A 23,530-nucleotide genomic window follows, 5' to 3' on the forward strand; every position below is an offset into this window, starting at 1 on the left:
TTATTTGATTGATGAAGAACACTATTTTTATGACAACATGAAAAAGTGAAAAAAAAAAACAGAGTTACAAAAGAGCAACGAACAAAATAACACAGAAGTGTTCTTTCAAGAATCATGAGGAACTTCCTAGCTCCCTTAATTCTCTACAATCCTCCCACGTAAACTATCTGCGAAAATTAGTTCGCTTTCAATTCCAGACACATGCGTGTGTATATTTAGGTTGGTGACATAACAAATTGTTATATCGGTTCGTCCACGTCAATAAGTTGCCAAGTCTCGTGAACACATCCTTACAAGTTGCCTAGTTGGTGATGGCCAAACTAAAAGATAGCCTAGACAGGAAAGAAAGGAAATGATAAAATCCTAGAGCACTGTTTTTATTTTTGGATAGTTTCCCAATAGCCAAATTACAACTAGCTGGTTTGTGCATGTACGAAATATTTGCAGCAATTCTGCAAGTTTAAATCAAGTTGTAGATTCTTTGGTCATTTTTCCTTTATATTTCAATTCCATATATTCCTTTACATGTGCAACACCTAATGTTTGGTGCATCAAAATCTTACCATAATTAAGGTTTAAAGTGAATTCGATCCCTAACACTTCTCTTTACGTTTCAGACTTGTGCAAAATGACCTGTTGTCAAAGTTATGTAGATCAAACTAAAGAAAGGGCAATTCAAATTCAGACCTTGGACCCAGAAAAAAATTTGAAGCCAGTAAAACCTGAAATTTCTTGGTCCGCTTCCTGCTTTTATTGTTTAGTCATATGCATGGCCAAATCATGATACGTTATACACAAAGATGAAAGTTAATTGTAAAGCAATAACCCTTAAAATCGTAGGAACCTAATAAAAAAATTAAGGATAATGAGATAGACATAGTTATTCGCACTGATCCAGGATAAAAAGTTAATGAGCTCGTTGATTTACCATCGCAGCTTCAGTCTCATTGAGAGGCTTAATTTCTCCTTTGGACGTGGCAACTTCCAAAACTGTTCTGATGGTGTTGTGATCGGGAACCCGACCACGGCTACCTACTTCGAAAACATTCCGGCGTGAAGCACCATCGACCACGCAAGAAAGCGAAGCGAATGCAAACCCAAGAAGCATTACGTTATAAACACCCTTCTTGAGCTCCATTTTTGGGCCAAATCTTCTTGCCATAGCCATTACGATCTTATAGCTCGGGTGTTCTATCCGGTCGCTTGGGTCGCATAGAAGGACTCATATGCCTCAAATGAAGAAGTCCTCCTATGACGGGATCTGGATTTCTCTTAAAATCTCTTTGAAGTTTGTCTATGTATGCCTTTTAATATTCCTTGCACCTCTTCTATTGTTTTGTCTAAAAGTAGTTACTTCCCTCTATCTAATTTTAGAGCTTCAAACGGAAAACTACCTCAAAACAATGTAATCTTGTTATTTCCAATGGTCATTAATCTATGTTTAGCCATGGCTCTAGCTTAGTTAGCTATCCAAATATGTCTAACCATAGTAAAAGAATTGGGATTTTTCCTCTTGTCGAGTACGTACTTGTTAGCTAGTGAGGGTTACTTCGTTAACTGTGACTCTGTGAGCATAACTTCACAACCTGAATCTGTTAACACTCAATTAGTTAACGAGAAATTCTGAGATGAAGGTGTTCCAACTTCCAAGTTCTTGTATGACATGACACTACTAGATTTTGGAGCAATGGGCACGGACACAATTCCGTCTCTACTGACCTTATAGCGGACAGACTCAGTCCCTATTGATGTTCATCTAGGATTATCAATTTTCAAGATTTGGATTATATGAAAAAGATGCATGTTTTCCATACAACTTGATACTACATTACAGTAGAGTTACCAAGGAAAATTTACAAATCTGGATCCTCAATTACATTCCTCGAACATCATAGCAGATGAAATCCACAATACTATATATATAGTAGTCATCCTAATACGTTGGATACAATGTATTGAAATTAGATTTGGATGGAAGTACCCCTAACATTACTAACTTTTCTCATATGTTCAACAACTCTGAGGAATGACAATACTCATAAAATGGGAATGAAATGTAAATTGGAGAATAAGATTATAATTTGCAAGTAACAGAGTCAAGTTAATGAACTACTTGCCTCTGTTTCAAAACTCTACAACTGATTCCAAACCCAGATTGATCAACTTCAACATAGAGCAACATGCAACTGTCGTTAGTCAAATGGAGTTCATAAATAATGAGTTAAAGTAACATAAAATACATAACAGTCTCATATTAATATAAAAGATGAACATAGAGCTGTCAAAGATTTGATATCTCTTCTACAAGTGACAAGAATGACCAGATGCTCCTAAGCTGTAGCTCCTACCCAAAACAAAATAATTCAAACTAGACTTACAAATACTTGGAATAATAAAGCAAGCTACAATACTTTTAGCAAAAATTTTATTTTATAAGCCTACTCTATAATGGTAAGGTACTTGGTAATTGGAAAAGTACATGAATGAAAACAAAAACAAAAACTGAAAAACATTCGGACACTTACCAGCAGCTGAGTAAACATATAGATGGCTTGCCTTTAGTCTCTCAATCATCATCAAGCATCCTAGACCCTCCATGACCTTATCTACTTGTTAGTCGTGGTGTTTGTCTATAACTGCATGGAGTATGACAGAATTACATGAGAAAACTAATTCCTAACAAACTAACATGCATTAAGGGTGAAAAAATAAATGATTAGATTAAGATAAAGAATTAGGGCTGTTAATCGGTCTCAGTTTCTTAAGGAACCGTTGGAACCGAACCGATTAATAACAGTTCTATTTGGTTCCTATAAGAAAAAATAATGTCACCCATTAGAACTGAACCGTTTGTATACAGATCGGTTCAGTTCGGTTCTAGTTTTTAAAAAACACAAGAACCGTTGGATTTAAAGCCATTACAATACTGACTGTTAGATTCACTTAGATCAGTACATGTCTGTGTTCCCTTCAAACCTCCGTCGCGAACTCGCTCTTAGGAGCCTCTCACCTCTTCGTTCCCAAAGGCAAAGCCGCAAAGCCTCTCAACTCTTCCACCTCCGCCGAGTCTTTCAGCCCTCCACTGCCTCCACCTCCCTCATCCCTTCCATCTTTGACAATCGGACACTAACCTCTCCCTCTCTTCCACCTCCGACCGCGACGTCCGCTTCCACCATCACTGCGCCAATCCGAGCACCATCGCTTCCAATTGCGCCAATCCATCCGCGTTCGAATGCAATGGCGTCAACCTCGGCTCGCCTCCAATTTGATTTTAAGGTTTGTGGTTTCTTCTTTGGACCTTTCACATATGATAAATATGTAACAACATCTTGTATTGATTGGGTTTTGTGATTACTTAAAGCATGAATGTGATTTAGAGATTATAGTTTTGATCAGTAAATTGGGATTTGATTTTAGTTTTTTTATATTCATGTTTGTTTTGGGGCGTTCTCTTTCAAGATTACGAGCTGCTCCCATTTCTTGTTTATAACCCAATCAATACTTAGTGATTCAATGGCGCCACACATATGATAAATATAAACTAATTGAATTACTAGCACTCTGTTGTGTTCACTGAGACACTAGGCCTATTAGCACAAACACGAAACGTTCAATTGAAATAAAGTTTTCTTTAGAGTCTAAGGGCAGAGATGAAGCAATATGGAAAGTAAAGTTTTCAGATTAGTGATGTATTGTCATTGGTGTTGGTTAGCAAATTGGAATCATGCAAATTGAGGTTTGAGAGATGGTTTCTGATCATGTTACAACTTTAGTATGAATTTTGGTTTCACAAGAGGAGTCTTCAATGGTAAATCTTGGGGGCTAGGGGTTCATCCAATCGAGTTCACGTACATAGACTGTAGTTCCATGATTGATGAGTTCATGTACATAGACTGCATTATTTTTATCTTCTCTGCCTATAAATGTTTTGACTAATAGTAGTATATAATCAGTAGTATTAGAGGATCTGATGTCTCTTTTGCATCTCAATTTGGTTATTGGTTTATTGCTATTGAGTTTGACATATGGAGATTTATTGATTTAATATGAGTTGAGTTTGAAAATGAAGGATGTTTCTTACTTTCTGCTTTACTCCTTTCTGATCCATGAATGCCAAATTCTAGTATTGTGAGTTGTATGAGATGTAATAGACTTTCTGCTTTGCTCCTCTCTGATCTGATGTCTATTGTTTGATACTTGTTTGAATTGCGTTATGAGATTGCAAGTAGATGTGGAACTCAGCTAAATGTTACTAAGTTACTATCTTAATATAAAGACAGATTATAGAGTTCCCAGTTTTTAATCGTATATGCAGAGTTTCAGCCGGAACCGGAACATAACCGTTTGGTTTGGTTCCTAACGGTTCCTACTTTGAAAAACACAAAAACCGAACTATTTAAATAACACGGTTCGGTTTACGGTTCCAGCTATTTTTAGCGATTTTAGATCGGTTTACAGCCCTATAAAGAATAGAATCGATGACTGTTACCTATACACAATATACACAATAGGTCACCTACCACCGCGCTTTTTGATTCGATGGCCATCTGTGGCGTTTTGTGAATTAGGCGGCCGCCTAGGTGGTCCTAGGCGGTTCTAGGAGGCCTTATTTAGTCCTAGACGGTCTAATTGGCCCTATTTAGTCCTAGGCGGTCAACTATAATTTGACATTAAAAAGAAACTAAAAGAGGCCGCAACTCTCACTCTTTGTCTATTTTCTGAAAACTGAATCTCATCAACAGAAGAAGAGGAAAGAAATATGAATATTAAATTTGAGTATGATATTGAATGAGTTAAGAAATAAGTTGGAGAGAAATAAATTGAGATTTAGTATTATTGTATTTGTTTTATTATTTATCTTTTCTTCAAATATTTTTTATGGATTTTCTATTTAAGTTATGTGAATTTATATTATTTTAAGTATTTTTAAAATTAATATTAAACATCATTATATATTTTTAATCATTAAAATAGTTTAAATATATGTATAAAAATAAATAAATATTTAATAATTCAAAATTGCCTAGGCGCTGCCTAGGAGACTGCCTAGCCGTCTAGGCGCTAGGAGGTAGTTGTCCAGCTGCATACCGCCTAACGCTTTTTAGAACATTGCCTATACAACAGAAACATGAATATCAAGTTAATTGATTTTGCCTACAAAAGAACATGCAAATGATTCCATTAGCATTTTTAGACTTTTTAGATGAGAATGATATTCAGTATCGCCTTTAATCTAACAGTTAATTACATCAACGAAAAGCACAAATACAAGTGTCCTCACTAACCCTTCGTCAAGGAGTTGACCCTTCCCTAAAATATCTAGAATTCATATACTAAAGAACATATATCTAAAGAAAAAGAAAAAAGCTCATGTTACATAAAATCAAATTACAAAATGAGAAGCATCCCAACGAATGCTTACCTTCCCAGCAGAAATATTATTTAGTGTTTTAATCAGCTCCATACGAGTTTCAAGATCAGGTGTTTGATCAATATATTGCATTGCTTACTGGACTAATGCAGTTACGGCCAACATAGAAACAAACCTTATCACAATGACAATCATACCACAAAGACTTAAGGAAATTTTTCCGATATACTAATTATCCATGAAAACAAAGATGCGTACAAAGCTAATTAAGTTATGGACCACACAATTACCAATTCAACACAGGTTTGTAAAGAGTGCTTTAATAGACAAGCACCCTCCCAAATAAGTTTTGATTAATTGGAACCTTTCCCAATTGGTTTTATCTAACAAAAGGTAGATAGATTCTGAACTGATACTTCTGCTCACACTTTAGCTGGTCAATTGATAGATGAATAAGGATTAGATTTTTTTTTCTGTCATGTGGGAGCTAGTGAATTATTTAAAAACTCTGAAGTTGGTCAGATTATAATACAAACATTGGATTTGGGAGTGCAACACATTTAACGGCTATTGCAGATGGGCATGCCCCATCTGGGTCATTCCCCTGAACTTGGTATTCAAGGCATTGCAACTTCCCTAATTCTTTTCTTCTGATAGTGTAGTTGTTTAATAACTTTTGGCCTTCATAAACCTATATCAGATTTGTCACAGTTGCTTTTCAGAATCAATGCCCCGATGAAACCTAAAAGATACATTATAACTAGCTAGGTCCTAATATAAACTTACACTTCACAGACCTAAACAACATAGATTCGAAACAACCAAAAGTTAACAAAATTGTCACCTGCTTGAGCTGGCCACGGCTCTTGGACAAGACCAGAATCTGGTCATTAAGGGTCTTCCACGCACCAGCTTTGAAGCAAAGCTCGAGAATTTCGGTGGCAGCCTTCTTGGTCCCGGCCAGGTCACCAGCGAGCCTCATTTGCTTCTCCACATTCAGCAATTTCTCTATCTGGGCGTCCAAGTCGCTTCCTCCTTCCTTAAAAATCCAAAATTATCACATTAACCATAACAACTAAAAAAATCAACAGCAACAAATTCAATCACTTATTCTCTTCTTCCACATCTGCATAAAAGCCAACTGCCTTACCATTGTTCGAGATCAAGCCGTGAACACGAAACCTTCGCAAGACCCGTGAAATAAGTGGAGCACATAAATTAGTGCCAAAGTAAATATTGAGTAAGCTCCATCAATCCGATTAAAACAAACACATTGGAATACGAGTATAACCTAGAAAACTGATTATAGCAGCCCTAATTTTATGATTATAGTATAACATCGTTTGGTGGGTGTTTGCCACTCGCCGTTGGATGGAGGCAGACGACGGGAGAGAGAGAGAGAGAGAGAGAGAGAGAGAGAGAGAGAGAGAGAGAGAGGAAAAGAGGAGAGTGAAGACACTGGTGTTGAAAATTGTCTTGATATTGGGCGAAACTAAAGAGGGACGGACATATTGATTTTTTCTAATTACAAAAATTTGCGACTAAATGACACCAACAGTTCCCATGGACTAATATCTGCGACGGTTTGAGTGACCGTCCCCAATGGGTCCGTCCCTATTGATCAAATAGCTTGTAGTGTGATACTTCAGAATTTAGCGTCCACATGCATACTAAGCCGAATTAAACCTAAACTGTTCGACACATTGTTTGGCATGTGATCAATCAGGAAACTTGAAATTTGCATTCAGAGTATACGATCCTATACAGTACCAACCAAAAGCAAGAAGAGAACATGGATTAATAGATACGTACATAGTTTAACCATCTGTAGTTTTTCTTTCTCTCTTTCATGCTCTTGTTCGTTATGGTTCAAAGCTAGAGGAGCTTCCATCCTTTACCTCCATCCATATTGAACTTCTTAAGTCTTCCGAAAACCATGACAGCGATGAGAACTATTTTCCCTCCATCACTCCATCTTCCTGAAAATCCATACCATTTATCCTGGCAATCGCCGTTAGGGTTGAGCTGTCGTTTACAACTATATCCCGTCGTAAACCCTACATTTCCGTAAGCACTGCAGCACATGGTAAATCAACAAAATTTAGAAGCTATGATGCTGCTTAACGTGTAATATCACTAATATGAAATACCGATACTTAATTTGTCTGTAAATATTGTGAAATAAGACGTATACTGTATAATGCTAAATAACTTAATTAACTAGTGCATGCTAATACAGTAATACCATTGTCATTTAGCATCATGTCATTATTCGATATATATATTTGGTGAATCAAACTCATTATTCCGATAATCCGATATTCCTATTAGCACTAATTTAGGACTAATATGCTGTTGCCATGTTCTCAACGTACATGCATGCGAGTAATATATGTAATAACTTAATTCAGCATGTAATCATGTTATATTGGCAGTGCGAGGGACACTGTTCAATTCTTTACCTGATGACTTCAAGCACTATATTGAGTACATTGAAATTAAGGGGATCTTCTTTCAAGCTTTTCCTCTCAGTTATGCAGATTAGGATGATAAAGATGGTCAAATAAGAAAGCTGTGAGAATATGAGATTCTCCATCATGAGCTTCCCTCTTTTCTTTTTCCTTATCTGGTCATGAGCTTGTACATCATATTGATCATATTCTTTAGCGGGGAGAAACGAAGTATAAGGAGGAAGATACCTGCATGTGAAAGAAGAACCTCACATTACGTTTTAACTTACAGTACGTACCACGTACTCATGGACCTGATGTCTTCTGAAATGCTTTATCTTCTACCGATCCATTAGTTTTGTTTAACAATTAATTTACTTTTAATAACCCAACAATATATTAATACAGATTATTATGCATAGAGGGAGAATGAGTAGTGGCTGGAGTGACCTTCCACCGGGACGAGTCTATGCTTCTCCAGTTTAGAGGGCAAAACAGAATATATAATTTAGGTTTTCACTTAGAGATAGTATAAGACCCCATTTAATATCATTTAGGACTGAGGTTAATAAAAGATCGGAAAAAAACTTTGGAAATTACAGATCACTAAAAGCAGCTTCTGAGGTTGCTTTTGGAAATCACTGCTAGTAAAACACAGGAAAATAAGAATTTATGCCTTCACAACTTTTTTAAAAGTTGTTTGGTAAATATATAAAATTATTTCCAATTAACAACTAATTATAGTCACATCACAATAGCAAAAACATTTCTCTCAACTCTCAACAATACTAAACTAGTCTTAAGATCTTTTGTTTTTTAAACTAGTCTTATGAAGTTTACTAATTTAGTAAGAGGACTCTTACGATGTGTTTGGATAAGAGAAACAAAGATGAAATATAATTTAAAATGAGTATTTTATAATTCCAAAAGGCAATTCCCTTGTTTAACAACTATAAATTAGAAATTCTAGATTTCTATGGAAAATAAAAAGAAGGAATTCGTTGTATGAATTCCCCACTTGAATTCTCCACAAAATATGTGTCATTTTGTAGTGGCAAAAATGTAATTTTTCATAACTTTATGGGCAACGCTTTAAACCCATTTACTGTTTGATTTTTTTTCAAATTTTCAAAACTTATGTGACTTTTTTCTAATTTTATGTGTTAAAATAGACTATTTTATAAGAAGTCCTTAAATTTATTATGGTCTGGCCCGTTGACGAGCCCTAGACTCAATTGTGTCTCCAATTGAGGAAGCTCCATCACCTAAGCATGCTTTCATTTCTTGCCTTGTTTTGGAAGTTGGAGGTATAATAGCTTATTTAGCTAGGTTTGATCGGTTCATAATTAAGTTCGCATTTGTTTGCTGATTCACGTAGTACGTCTGGAAAACAACCTATTTTAGTTGATACCCTAAAGTTATCTTAGTTAAAACGAATCGTGTATATTTGTCTTTGACATATTCGTAATCGCTATATTATATATTTATATTACTGTTTGTAATTATTTATTCTTGCTAATTTGATTTTTTACGTACTATATATATATATATACTATTATAAAATTAGCACCCTAAGTACCACTAAATTACGAACTTTCAAATCTGTCCTTTTGTAATTTTACTCTCGCACATAGGCATAAGAACAATTACGTAAAAACACTAATTATGTTTTTTTTTCCAAAACTATCATTCGTTGTAAACAAAATTACATAACAACATTGCATTTTAAACTTAAATAAACGTTGCAAACGATAAACCTGTGTTATAAAATCACGTGCATCGCACGGGTATGAGGCTAGTATATACTAGGCAAGCGCCCACACTAAAACGTAAATTTCCATTTTTTTTAGTATGTTGGAAGTTATTAGAATTAGTACGTGGGATATGATTGGTGGTGGGAATGTGGGATATAGAAGTTATAGGAAGTTATCTACACAATTACTTCTCATTTTCCCTAATTTTTCTGAAAATTATTTCTATTTGATATTTAATATTTTATTATTTATCATTACGCCCTTCAAATATTAAAATCAGTTTTCAATTAACCTATAATCCAAGGTTACTAACATATTTTCACATCTCTTTTGGTTGACAACACCAGTTCTCTTTATAATATATATATATATATATATATATATATATGTATATATATATATATGTGTGTGTAAAAATGATGATCAAATTAAGACTGAATCGTGCCACAAATCAAAGATATTAGTTCATGGATCAGGCACCTTAAAATTAAGAAGTTAGCCTCTAAATCAAGTTCATTATGGATTATCGTGATCGATTAACTGTTTGATGTGTTATTTAGATGACTAGCTAATTTGATTAGGTGTATAATAATCCAGTAGTTTAGATAAATGAAAGGGTGGAGACAAATACTTACATCATGACGATGAATAATACCAAGATTGCGGGAGAAATGATGGAGAGGTCAATGATGGTTTCACCGGTATGTCTTGAATTGACGGTTTGGAACAAAGATCCAATGATTTTCTGGTATGAATTAAGTCCACTTAAGCTTTCTGAACTCCACTCCATGGAGGCAAATAGTACAAGTTGTACCAGGATGAACCCAAAAACTGTAACAACCAAGAGTGACGAATGCCGACTAGGAAGCAAGTGAAGGTATCCAACCTCCTTTGTATTCGTCAGAAGGTAATTGCACGAATTTCTTTGCTTTTTAAAAAATTTCCCCAAAAGCCAAATTGTAAATCTCAAGCAAGAGGGATACAATGTGTTCCCAAGAAGAACTTGAGGAATGAGTATGAGGAGGAAACCTGAGTTCTTGCTAAAGACGATCATGTTCTCATTGGTGGGAACAAAACCACAGCTTGAGAAAGTTGAAACAGTGGTGAAAATTGAGAATGTATGAACATTTATCCCCTTGTTCTTTACTATGTTTCTTGCACTTGAAGTAAATGCCAGATAAACCAAAACCATAGCCACCCCAAGGAAATGAAACACTAGAAGATAAGCTAAAACAACGTGACCTAAAAGCTCAACGGAATTTTGAAGTGTCAAGGATTGATTATCTACTGATGGACTCTTTTCAACTTGATCATGAGGAAATTCAGACTTTACTGCCAAACCCAATTCAATATTTTCATCCATCGCCCTTGCCGGACTTGATGAAGAGGAGCTAACATCGCTGCTAAGTGAAACAATCTTCTGTGTTTTGCTCATCATCATCATGAGCTTGAACTTCTGGAAATGAAGTCCTACCATGGAGGTGAAGACCTCCCCACCTATGAACATAAGGATGGTCATTACGATGAGCTGGCTATCGGAGAAGACCTCCATTTCAACTGTGGAAATGCTCGAAACGGTTGTGGCAGAAATTGAGGTGAAGAACAAATCTAAGTTCCTAGGGGTAAAAGAGTGGGTGGTTCTAACTGGCAATACTTTGAGAACCCAATAACCCAACAAGGAAAGGGTGACAAAATAAACTAGTTCCACCCAGAATTGCTTAGCTCTAACGAGGAGGTATTGATAATAGCATAGAAGTAGATGTCCGATTGATTGAATAAGACATGCTAGTACGAGAAATGAAGAACTACAAAGATGGTGCAATTTCATGCCAAAACAAGCAAAATTGCTCATCTTTACTTGGCAAGAAAGAACTTTAGGGGAAGAATAAAGAAAATTATGTGTGGGCTTCTGGCATGAATCTGGATAGAGGTGTAGAGCTATATATACATAGAGGCGCCTGGAGTCGGTGGCTGCAGTCAAATGATTGCACATGCTTTTCAAAACGCTATATTATTGTTAGGCAAAATTTCTAAAATAATGCATCCTAAATTTAGTTTAGATTGTCAATTTACAATCTAAAACTTTTAAGCACTAAAACTTGCCTCCTCAACTTAGTATAAATGTCGATTCACACCATCTCTGTTAAATTCAACCGTTTCTATCCAATTTGTAGGCACATGTCATTCACATGATGGGTAGTTTTGTCATTTGATATTTATCTCATTTTAATAATAAGAATGCTTAAGGAATTTAATTTTTGTAAAATTATATTTGCTCACTCATTCACTTCATGATATTATTATTTTTGTTGATATTTTTTTTTTTACAAAATGACTACATAGTTATGTCCATAAGTGAAGAATTAAAACTGAAGTGACACCATTGTTTTGATTAAACTAGTCAAATATCTTTAAAAACATTTAGTCTTTAAGTCACCAATATATTCCAGCACATTGCTCATTCCTCTACCCCTCCGATCCTTTACCCCTAGATGTTCATGTTCCTCTTACCGATTCCTGATAAAAAGAATACAATTGTGGTTAGAGATTGCTAGACATATATTTGTGTGCATTTTTATTATTAGAATGAAATAAATATTAAATGATAAAATTGTCTATCATGTGAATGACTTGTGACCACAAATTGGATGGAAACGGTTGAATTTGATAGAGGGTGTGCAGATCGACAGTCTATACCAAGTTGAGGAGATAAATTTTCGCGTTTACAAGTTCAGGATGTAAATTGACAATTTAAGCCAATATCAGGGTGTATTTTGGCAATTTTGCCTTATTGTTAAGTACTAATTTACTTTTGCATGCAACCATGGGATATTGCTTCCTCTCCAACAAAAAAAAATGGATTCCTCCTACTTGAAGTCCTACAACATAACCTGTGGTGGCATTCGGTAATGTTGTAATACCCAATTTTTTTTTAAATGAAAATATGATGAAAACGTATTCATTAGGATATAAGTCTCAAAACATAGAAAATAAAATTGAAAATATTTACAAATTTTTACAAAGAAAAAGTGAAAACTTCAATTTGAACTTAAGCGCTCACTTATTCTCGGAAACAGGCCTGAGATCTACGTTTGTGAAAACATAGCTCCCAACCCAACCAGTTCACAAAGCCCATAACTAGCTTCAACCCCATCCAACATGACCCATGGCCCAGGCCCAAAATCCTGAGCCTCAGCCCAAACCTAGATCTTTGCAACCTAAGATGTAGCCACTTCACCTTCTTGGTGTCTAACGCACCATCACCCGCGATTGCTCGCCAACCATCCACGCTTGTACGTCGTTCAGCCCAAGAACTACAACTGCATGGATCTGTCGTTGTTGACCCAACCAAAATTGATGCACCCCAGAGCTGATTGTTGAAGCTCACATATACATAGACACAAGAAGCCTTCGATCAACGAAAGCGATCGACACTCAACCAAGCCTTGACACCGACCAGGAAATGCCTCTTGACACCAAGCCTTGGAAGGTCCAACACCAACACATACAAGTTTCTTCAGCCGCTTACGCAACCGTTGAGCAATCTCACCGCTAAAGCACGATGAAACAAACCAGTTGCGAAGAGATAGATTGTTAATCTCACCCACTATGTAATTGAAGAAGAAGCTGTAACATACACCATCACTCCGTTGACACCACAACCAACGCCCACACCTGAGAGACAGCGCCACCGCTTGTTTGAAACCCTATGTTTTGTTTCATGGTTGCTCCGAATGCAGAGCCCCATAAGAGAATATAATGATCCTTTAGACTCTACAGTCCCACTTAAATCCTCCATATAAGTAATTAAAAGTTGAGACTAAGCTTTCATCATAAAAAATAAAAATAAAACAATTTCAATAACTAGAAATATGTTATTAACATATTTAAATCTTAAATATGTTTGTTTTAACTTGTTGGATATGGTTGATGTGGCGATGAATATTACATATTCTAGAGTTGAAATTTAGCCGGAGAAATATTTGTAGTCCTTTGATTTTGAGTATATGGCGTAAATTTGTACGCTTCTTGGATCATTATGTTGAAAGGTAGGATTGTACAATAGTTTGAGGGGCGGATGATATTTTGAGAATTTCCGAGGGGCGGATGTCTTTGTCAAACGAGTGCCATACGCGTGGATAACCAAAATAAATATGCAATTGAGAACTGCTATTGCTATTATGTATATATAATATAATTTAGAATTGAATGATTGAACTAATCATACAAGTTGAGGGGGACTGATCATCGAATATGTAATATATTGGGGCTGTCAATTTTGACATGATCCGATAACACGACTCGAAACTCGCACGAAATAAAATCGGTTGAACCCGCACGATTAAAAAATGGGTTAGCAGCAGGTCAACATGCCATGACCCATCTAATAAAGGGGTCAATGACGAATTAACCCGCTAACACAAAATAAATCCGCATGACACGTTTAATAAAATGATCGAATTAAATTCTATATAAAATACATGTACACAATATATTTGAAATTGTAACATTATATGTATATAACAGTTTACTAAGTCTTTTATCATTTTGAACTAGAATATTTGGTAAGAAATTGAATTTTTTTGTCTGATTCTTGCTTCAGTTGGTTATCTTATATAAAACGACAATATATATTTATTAAATGGGTTGGAAAACTCTAACCCGATTATTAAATGGGTTGAGTTTTAGTTTAAATTTTTTACACGATTATTAAATGGGTTGTGTTTGAGTTTTTATTTTATGACAAGTGAGACACGTACGTAGACCCTGCACGAACCCAACCCGACACGACCCATTGACAGCCCTGATGTATATACATAATTACATATGTGCTTAAAATGTCAAGGGTTATTTAATCTTTATATTGCAATGAAACATGATTCCTACAGGAATGACATCCGTTTTCTTTTGTTTTTCTTTTGAACATCATCCTTCTTTCGGATTGGTAGCGGTATCTTAAATGCTTCATAGCTCATAGATTAATTGAAAATTAGGTTCTTCAAGGAGAGAAATTAACCTGCCATATAGTTATAAATAGGAATCATTGTCCATGATCGGCCTCACTAGCTAATTCCTCTTCTTCCACCTAACATGACGCCACCTAACTCCTCTCCATCTCGCATAAAACACTTTGTTAAATCGCCAAAAGAAGAACCCTAGCAAATAGCGAAAAATCCGTTCATGTTCCCCTATACTAATTTTGTCTTTTGATGAAGTTTATTACATACAATTATCACATATCACGTCTAAGTGCCTAACGAACATTATGAACAATTGAAATAATAAACCGACTTACAGTGTTGATTTTGTTTCATTAATATATATATATATATCAAGGCTTTTCATATAAGGAGGTCATTATCTTAGCTTAAGGTACGGATTTTCATTTTTGATCAACTTTTCGATCGATTTTTCCCATCTCCACCGTCTAATATCTAGGTTATAACGTATAGATCATCTCCACAAAATTTCAGCCTAGTTTATGACCGTTAAGGTACTCATAAATTCGATTTTCTACTCAAAATATGAACGGTTCAGGTTCGGCAAATTTACCAGCCAGAGTGAAGTTTCAATTTTGACACTCTTTTCGGTTAAATGTTTTCACCATATATTATTCAAGATCATCTCTATAAAATTTCATCCAATTCGGACATCGTTAAAGTATTAAAATTAGATTAAATCAATGAATGAATTAAAATTGTTTAATATGAACCATTCGTGTAAATCTCAATTTTAAAATCTCAAACCATTGTCGAATTAGATGAAACTTTATAGAGATGATCTTGAATATCATATATAAATATTGAATCACTATATAGTGAAAAAATTTGACCGAAATGTATATCAAAATTTAAACTTCACTCTGTAATTTCATAGTGAAGCTTCACTTGAAGAATATATATATATATATATAGGCTCATTATTAGCAATGATACTTCAATTCAACTCGTAAACTTATCCTCGACATGATTAAATCTTGTGTAGTGTGGAACTGTAGATAACATGGAAAAGTTTAAGGTATAATATATAATTCAAATCCTAGTATATATACTCATTTAATTAGATAGGGTGGGACAAATTCGTATAGGGGCCCTGTGCACATGTCCCAAGTGCTGATTTTCTTGTAAGTTTTTTTTTGGTCAAGCTTGTAAGTTGTAACTTGTTTATTTGATTATAAAAGTGACCTAATGATAATACTATATGGTGTCATATACAAGGCAAAGTTCAATGAATCGGAAGTGGGTTAGCAAAAGTTTAAAAGCTGATCGAATGGTATCAAGAGCGAAAATGATGTTCAAGGATCGCTGCTAGTAAAATGTATTAGTATTTAGTTTAGTCTTCATCTTTCGTAAGTACTAATTAGTAGTAGAATGATAGTCAGCTCAATTGCTATCCAACCGTATTAGAAAAGATAATCTTCATTTCCGTTAGGGATAATGAATTTCATAAAGTTATGTATCAGAAAACGATTTTAATAAGATTAAGATTCAATATTAGAGATATACATGCATAATTCATATTACATGACATATGTCAATTCAAAACAAAGTCGAAATTCTATCTTTTTTTTTAGGTAAGAATAGAAATCGGCCTATATAGAGGCTACCAATACATTATTCTTATTATTAGCAATAGGTTGCAACGAGGGGATGTAATAACTCTTCCCCGCGCTAAATTTTGAGCATTACACTTATCCTCATAAAAGACACCCCGAATGAAATCAGGGACCTCTGTTAAGCTAAATGTTACTTCTCTATCTAAACTAGCAAAATGAGCCAACTTATTGACATCTGAAGTGTATTAGTCAAGTTTTAAGAAGACTATGGTATTCGCAATCCAAAGTGTTCTTGATAATGAAGAAATAGGTGAGCTGGTTGGATAGTACATGAGTCCATGTTACGGGAAGTAAATGATGATCATCTGACCTTATTAAACTATTTATGGGATCTGAAGGTCTAATAATTCAATTTTTTATGTAGAGATGGGCCAAATAATTCAGAATGAATGAGCATGGTGATTTGAATATTCCCCTCCGCGTGCAAGCCGTGTTCACCATTATTTACCAAAGAATATAATTTGATAGCAAATAGAGCATGGTTTGGTTTCTGTTTTTGATTGGTCGGCTACTTGATTGACCTATCGTCGAGTTATGTGTCAATATGACCATCATGTCATGTTTCATTAGTTGATGAAGAATTTATATTTAATCATTGCCAATTTGATACCCAGATATATTTTAGTGTCAATTTACTATCTTAGGTTTTAATTCCGCGAATTTGTTACTCTACCTTTACAAAACCAATTTACTACTCTAAATATTAATTTTGTCAATTTACTAACTTTAAGCAAAAATTGCTTTTCTAAGGTTTTCCAGATTAACCAATTTGTTTATTTAGATTTTCAAATTAAATGATTTATTAGGGAGATGTGATATTTGATATGACAAAATGATAACTAAAGTTAATTTTAGAAATATGGGATAGAAAATTGGCAAAATTAATACTTTAGGTAGCAATTGGCTAATTATGAAAACTTAGGATAGCTAATTGGCAAAAATAAAAACTAGGGTAGTAAATTAAATAAGGGCTAAGTAAATTACAAAATGAGGTAAAAACATGTTAATAACGTCGCACAAAGTGCTCCTATCACTGTTACCTATTTCTTGAAGATAAGCAATGTTGTAATTTTGTTGATGTATAAGAGCGTCAACATTTTCGATGAGTTTCTCAGTAGGGAGGTGAAAGCCAACTTTATCATCTTCTTCTCTTACCCTTAGATTTACTCTTTGATTCATCCTATTCTGGATACAAGAGTTTCTAAAAGCTTTTTCAGACTTTCCTAAGTGTCTCTTAATTAAAATGCTTGCTTATGGATAATATTAGAGAGATTCTCTCATCTGGCTATCTTTTTCTGAATATCTGAGAAGTATTGCCCTTTTTTAGATAATTTAGTTTGACTTCAAGCTTTGTTACTTGGGAGTTTATTTCTTTGAGTTGATCTAATCGAAGATTAAATCTTTCGAGTTGTTCTGCAACTTTGTTATTGTTTTTTCCTCTAGATAGATAATCTAGAAATTCAATCAAGTTAGGTCTTGAAGGATCAAGATCTGCTACTCCAATCTCATTCTGCAAATGAATATGTTCGTCGTATAGAGTATTTAATATTCAGCCAACGTATTCTATGGAGTACTGGCTTTCTTGAATATGTTTTGAATAAAAGCACACTTGCCACTTATCAGTAGCTTTTTCAATACAAAAAGACTGGTAATTTTTAGGTTTTGCTTCTTTTTTATTAGATAAAAGGTGTTACGACCCGAATCTTTTACGATTCGTGACAAGAATAATTTAATCTTTTCCTCGGAACGAGAGTCGTACTAAGTGTGACGATTTTAAAAATTGACTTTTTGACACGTAAGTTTTATGGGAAAACTTCCTTCACGAAATTCGTAGAGCTCGTCGATACGAATTCGTGGACATGCGGCACGCCTAAATCGGAGTTCGTATGAAGAAGTTACGAATCAAAATGTATTTGGGCCATTTTTCGAATTTAGTATAAATAGGGGGTGAAAAACCGAAAAATCAGAAAACCCCGAAAAATCAGAAATCGCGCGCCACTGTTCACGCGCGGAATGAAAATCTTCGCCGGCGCCATTCCCCGCCGTCCGGCCACCGATGGGGCGCCACCGGTCTCATTCACTCGGTCTCGTCATTTCCCGTTGATTGCAACCAGCCCCAACGCCTGCTGACCGCCGTGTACGGCGCAGCAACGCCCGAAAGATCCGGCCGAAGTCAACGCCGTCGTGCGACAGTTTTCCGGCGACTCCGGAGCTCGGGGTTATCATCGTTCGACTTGGTTTTCCATTCTGGGCACGAATCGACCGGAGTTGGGCGACGAATCGAGCTAGATCGTGATCTTGGAATCGGGGGCACTGTTCCAACCTTCATCGGCAGTTTCCGGCCACTTCTCGGCCGATTTGGGCTTTGACGCCGTTGTGAAAAAGGTATGGTTTCTTGTGATCTACAACTTTGATGTTGGAGTCGAGTCGATTTGGTGAGGTCGGAGAGGGGTGGCGCGTGCGGCGGTGCATGGTGACCTTTTTGGGGCAGTAGGTTACCCTTTTGTGTAGCATTCGTCGATACGAACTTATCGACATATTAATCGATGTAGTTAGTCGTTGTATGTTGTTGGTAATGTAGATTACCGTATAAAAGGATAAATGTGATTGTTGTGATTGTGGTTTATTTGATGTATGATGATTATGATGATGGTTGTGTTGATGTGTGTTTGTTGGGTAAAGTTTACGATATTAATTGTGCAAGGGTGCATGGGCTTAGAAATACCGAAAGGAGTGATTTGGTGAATTCGGTGTGTTGGGTGTCCATAGTAATTTTAGTTAAATATTAGGGGGGAACTACGAATGGCTTGATCCCTCGAAAAAGGGTACGTAGGCAGCCCAAACAAGGTTTGGGTGCAGCGACAATTATTTTAGATTAAATATCGGCTTACGTTTGCAAGTATCCAATTTTGATGCTAGGTTTCTGGCTACGAGTGGACGTTAATTTAAATATTTGCATGCATGAATAATTATTTATGTGATTTCGAGCGTTATATGATTTAATTGCTTTGCGATGATATTTGGTTGACTTGAAAATATATATGAGATATATATATTTATAACGCCTTATTTGATTTAATCGGAAACTGTGGATTTTTATCCGGGAACGGGGTTCTCGGGATTTGTTATATTCATATTGAGATTTATACGTACGGTTGGGAACCGTACTCGTTCTAATTATTCTTATATGGTATCCTCTCCTCTAACTTGTTAAGTTAAAAGGGGCACGATCAACGGATAAGAATGATTTTCTATCTTATTCTGGTATCCTCTCCTTTAATCCTATAAAGGAGGTACGATCAACGGAATCATAATCAATTCTATCAGGTATCCTTTCCTTAGCAATATCAAAAAGGGGGCATGATCAACGGATATGAATGATATTTATTTTGTGACTATGTTAGCATACTTATCTACTTTTCCGCCTGAGAGGCGATGCCGCCTGGAGGGCGATGCCGCCCGGGGGGCGAGGTTATGTGATATCACTATTCCGCCATGAGGGCGATGCTGCCCGAGAGGCGAGTTTACTCGATAGCACTTTTCCGCCTGAGGGCGATGCCGCCTGAGGGGCGTGATTACGTGATATCACTTTTCCGCCGGGAGGGCGATGCCACCTGGAGGGCGATGCCGCCCGAGGGGCGAGGTTACATGATATCATTTTTCTGCTCGGAGGGCGATGCCGCCTGAGAGGCGAGGATATATAGCCAGCTAGGATAGGATGTTTTAATACCCTCTCCGTGAACCTGACGTGACGGTATTCAAAACTTGAGATTTGATAGGTATATATATATATTTTTTGGTCGGGGGCCTATGGTACGATATTGTTATATTGTTGCGACTAGCGGGGCTAGTCAGCTTCTAGCTATTTGTAATTATTTATGTAGACTAGCAGGGCTAGTCGGGTCTCTAGAATGATCGGATAGTATTAATTTGACTAGCGGGGCTAGTCTAGTTTTATATTTTCCAAATGATTATTCGAGATTGAGAAATCCCTTAAATTGATTAGATAGTTCCGGGATTTTAGTAATTATTCGAGAATTATATATTACGTTAAATAACGACTTTGGTGGTCGTAATGTGAGTTGGGAGGTTGTGGTAAGAGGAGCGGAAAGCTCCAGGGATCGATCGAGGTTTGTGTCCTAACGTCTCATAGCGTAATGGATGTCTTTATGAATGTTATAGGTTGATAATTTTTATTGTTGATATATTTGTGATTTGTGTTTGAGGAGAATGTGAAATTATGGGGAGTAGATGGCTCCAGGTGTCAGGGTGGTTTTGAGATATTAGAAGTGTCGTTTTCGTGCAGGTAGGGTTAGCTACTTTCAGGGGAGACTATGTCGAAATTTTGGTAATTCTCCTTTGATAGTGGTCCCCGCACGATCTGTCTCGAAAATAGGGTACATTTTGGGGCGGGTCGTGTCAAAAGGAGCCAACTTTGTGACATAAGTCTGATCTTCACTTGTTTATGAGCGAAACAAGCTCTGATATCAGTTAGGGTGGATCTAACCGATGCTCAAAATGTGAAGATGCTTCTGATATTCTTCAAAAATTTCTTGAAGAACTTCGATATTTTCTTGGGATGCATAGATTCTACATTGTATTTTGTAGATAATATCCCAGTAATTTTTTGTATTTCTGGAAGGTTATCTCTATTTCTTATTAGTTTTTCATATTTTTCTTTTTATTGTTGCAGTTCTTTTAAAGACAGTTTAACAAACGCTAAAAGCTCAAGTACAAAAGTTATGATAATTGTTATGATGATAAAATAATTGTTTACCTTTGAATATAGAGGGTAGATTTAAAGATTTGTAAACTGTTTTGATAAACAAAATTTAAGAATTAGGTCCACCATGCTCCGTCAAAATTTTAACAAAATGACAAAATTAACAAAAAAAAAATATTTTAACGGAATATTGCAAAGGTTTTGACAGAAGTACTTTATTGATATTAGAATAAGAGTTCAGTGATCTCTTTGATCATTTTTAAAGGTCAGAGATCAGATTGTCCTTACCACATGAGTTCAGGGACTGTTGGTGAATTTTCCTCTTCAATTTATGTGTGGAAACATTGTGAATTGAATACGGAAAATAAAATGACATTATTTCATGGTACTTTTTTTTTTCAACAGTACGTTTGTCACCAGATGTCTCAATCATACTCAACCATCTTCTTTTGAGAAAATGATCATTTGATATTAATTTGGCCCTCTCATTGCTCATTTAAATGGCACAATTCAAAATATGACAATTTACTCTAAAACTATTTAATCATATTTGAACATTAGTAAAAAAATTATAGTTTTTTTATATTTTTAAGACTATTTTACCTTCATTTATCTAAACGCTCATATACCAGGAACACTTTGTCAGAACACAATTCAATAACGTTCAATAATAAATTTTGACCCCCAATAAAAACGTTACAATCAATTTTAAATATGATGTATTATTAAAAAAATTACACAAGAATGAATTACTGATCCTAGTAGACATAATTCCAAATCATAAAACAATTTGCCATATTGAACCGCCAAACACTTGGTTCCTACAATACTACCCTTGATTTATTAAATTAGTTAAATTTAAATAGAGGGTAAGAAAGTAAAATTAAAATTATGAAAACCACTTTCTCCTATAAACTCTCTAAAAAAACTAAATATAAAATATCATGCACGTGTTTCAACAACAGTTAAATAAGTCAGTCTTGTTGTAGTAGAATCTTAACCTAATTAGTATAACCTAGCTAATTAAGGAGTAATATCTTATCTCAAATTCATCGGGATTTTTGATGTAATGTCTATATATAAAGTTATATATATATTAATAAAATTATGTTCATTCTCTTGAATTCATTCTACTGTTTCATGTTATCAAACATGTAGCTCTAACCTTGAGTTCCCTAAGCCTAGAACCCTAAAAGAAACAAAATCCTAAACCCTAGATTTTTTTTCAAGCCGTCCGCACCTTCCCTAGCACCGCTGGCCTCTACCCTTGCGCCCCCATCCGACTACCACCTCTCAGTGGCTCTTACCTCCTATGCCGCCGCACCACAAGTTGAAGACAAAGCTTCAAGGTTACTGTCGTCAAAGAGGAAAAGAAGAAGAAGATTCAAGATTTTTGCTAATTCAAGATAAATTTATATATCATAGTTCATGTTTTCAATGAAATTTACTTTAATGAGAATTTTGTCTTACATTGGAGACTTTCAAACTCGCTACTTCTTCAACCTGATTCTTTTGTTTTTTGGGTGGCACATTGGGATATGACTCCCTTGGTACTGAGTTTTAAGAGCGGTTGGGAGTGTCGATGTTACCATCTGTAGCCGTGTGTGTAGCTACATATGAATAAAAGGGAAAAATAATATAATTTCGATCATGGTAGTTATAGTCACAAGTTCGCATCGATTCTACCCGTACCATTGTTCTGAAATATTTTATTTAGTTAAAATTATTTCGTTAATCCGAAACTAACATCTTCGATATTTTTCTTGTAGATGCCTGAAAATATATGAACAAAGTTTGCTATCCTAGATTCTCATGGTACTGAGTATCATTGATGGGTGTCCGACGTGGAGATCACGTTCGTCAAAAAGGAGTATTCTTCTACCATCAAGCCTCCAAAAAATAAGGAGGGAGCGTTCGAAGTGGTGAAAGCCCAAGACCTTATGTTTCTCAGGCGGCATATGGACAAGGTTCTCAACAAACAGTGTCTTAAGTACACAAATCTGAAAGTTCTTTGGGTTTCTCTCAAATAACAGTTTGACAATGTGCATGATGCACAACAACCAACTTTTTTGGCATAATGGAGATCTATACATCTACTTGATTTTACCAAAGTTCATGATTATCACCATGAAATGTTAAACCTCCAAGCAGACTTGAGCGTATGTAGCAAGGAGAAGATTGATGATGACATGATCGAGAAGACCCTCGAAACTTTCCCAAAATCTCCTAGTGAGATTGCTCACCAATATCGCCTTGATTACGAGGCCAAAAGAGTTCAGAGTTTTGCAGATTTGATGAACCTTCTCAAGAAGAAGGAACGTCACCATGAGATCATTCTCAACTACATCAATCTAAGACAAGCAAGAACAAAAAAAGTTCCATAATCTAACCGGACAAGTAAGGGAAAGATTCAAAAAGAGAAATCTAGGGATTGATCAACACCGTATTAGAAAGAAGGAGACAGAAGGCCTCATCGAAACATGACTTGGAAAAGAGATGGCATTGCCGGTGGCCTCTCGAACCCTAAAGGATGTTCCACCTCTAGGTCTCTCAAATCCGACAACTCGGCCAAAGTCCAGAATCCGGGCTTTCCATGCTACAAGTGCGGTACAACCA

General features: G+C 35.7%; 3 protein-coding genes across 6 annotated transcripts in view; all 3 read right to left on the reverse strand.

Annotated features, from left to right (window-relative positions):
* Positions 1-23,530, reverse strand: part of LOC126792889 (ethanolamine-phosphate cytidylyltransferase-like) — a 137,651-nt gene that overhangs the window by 32,378 nt on the left and 81,743 nt on the right. The window lies entirely within an intron of this gene.
* On the reverse strand, positions 2,297-6,673 carry LOC126792902 (26S proteasome non-ATPase regulatory subunit 12 homolog B-like). 2 transcript variants are annotated; one of them, XR_007671966.1, is made up of 4 exons: positions 6,522-6,673; positions 6,216-6,410; positions 2,526-2,636; positions 2,297-2,344 (listed from the first exon to the last, which is right to left on the reverse strand). XR_007671966.1 is itself a non-coding variant. In XM_050519415.1 (3 exons), the coding sequence occupies exons 1-3, from the start codon at positions 6,522-6,524 to the stop codon at positions 5,490-5,492; spliced, it is 255 nt and encodes an 84-aa protein (XP_050375372.1). In that variant the 5' UTR covers positions 6,525-6,673; the 3' UTR covers positions 5,224-5,489. The 2 variants fall into 2 exon arrangements, 1 of the variants encoding a protein (XP_050375372.1); XM_050519415.1 differs by lacking the exons at positions 2,297-2,344; positions 2,526-2,636 and adding an exon at positions 5,224-5,546.
* LOC126792891 (sodium transporter HKT1-like) lies at positions 7,223-11,427 on the reverse strand. The gene is made up of 3 exons (XM_050519401.1): positions 10,211-11,427; positions 7,834-8,070; positions 7,223-7,445 (listed from the first exon to the last, which is right to left on the reverse strand). The coding sequence occupies exons 1-3, from the start codon at positions 11,425-11,427 to the stop codon at positions 7,247-7,249; spliced, it is 1,653 nt and encodes a 550-aa protein (XP_050375358.1). The 3' UTR covers positions 7,223-7,246.

Source organism: Argentina anserina, chromosome 4, assembly GCF_933775445.1.
Source record: "Argentina anserina chromosome 4, drPotAnse1.1, whole genome shotgun sequence".
Lineage (NCBI taxonomy): Eukaryota > Viridiplantae > Streptophyta > Magnoliopsida > Rosales > Rosaceae > Argentina > Argentina anserina.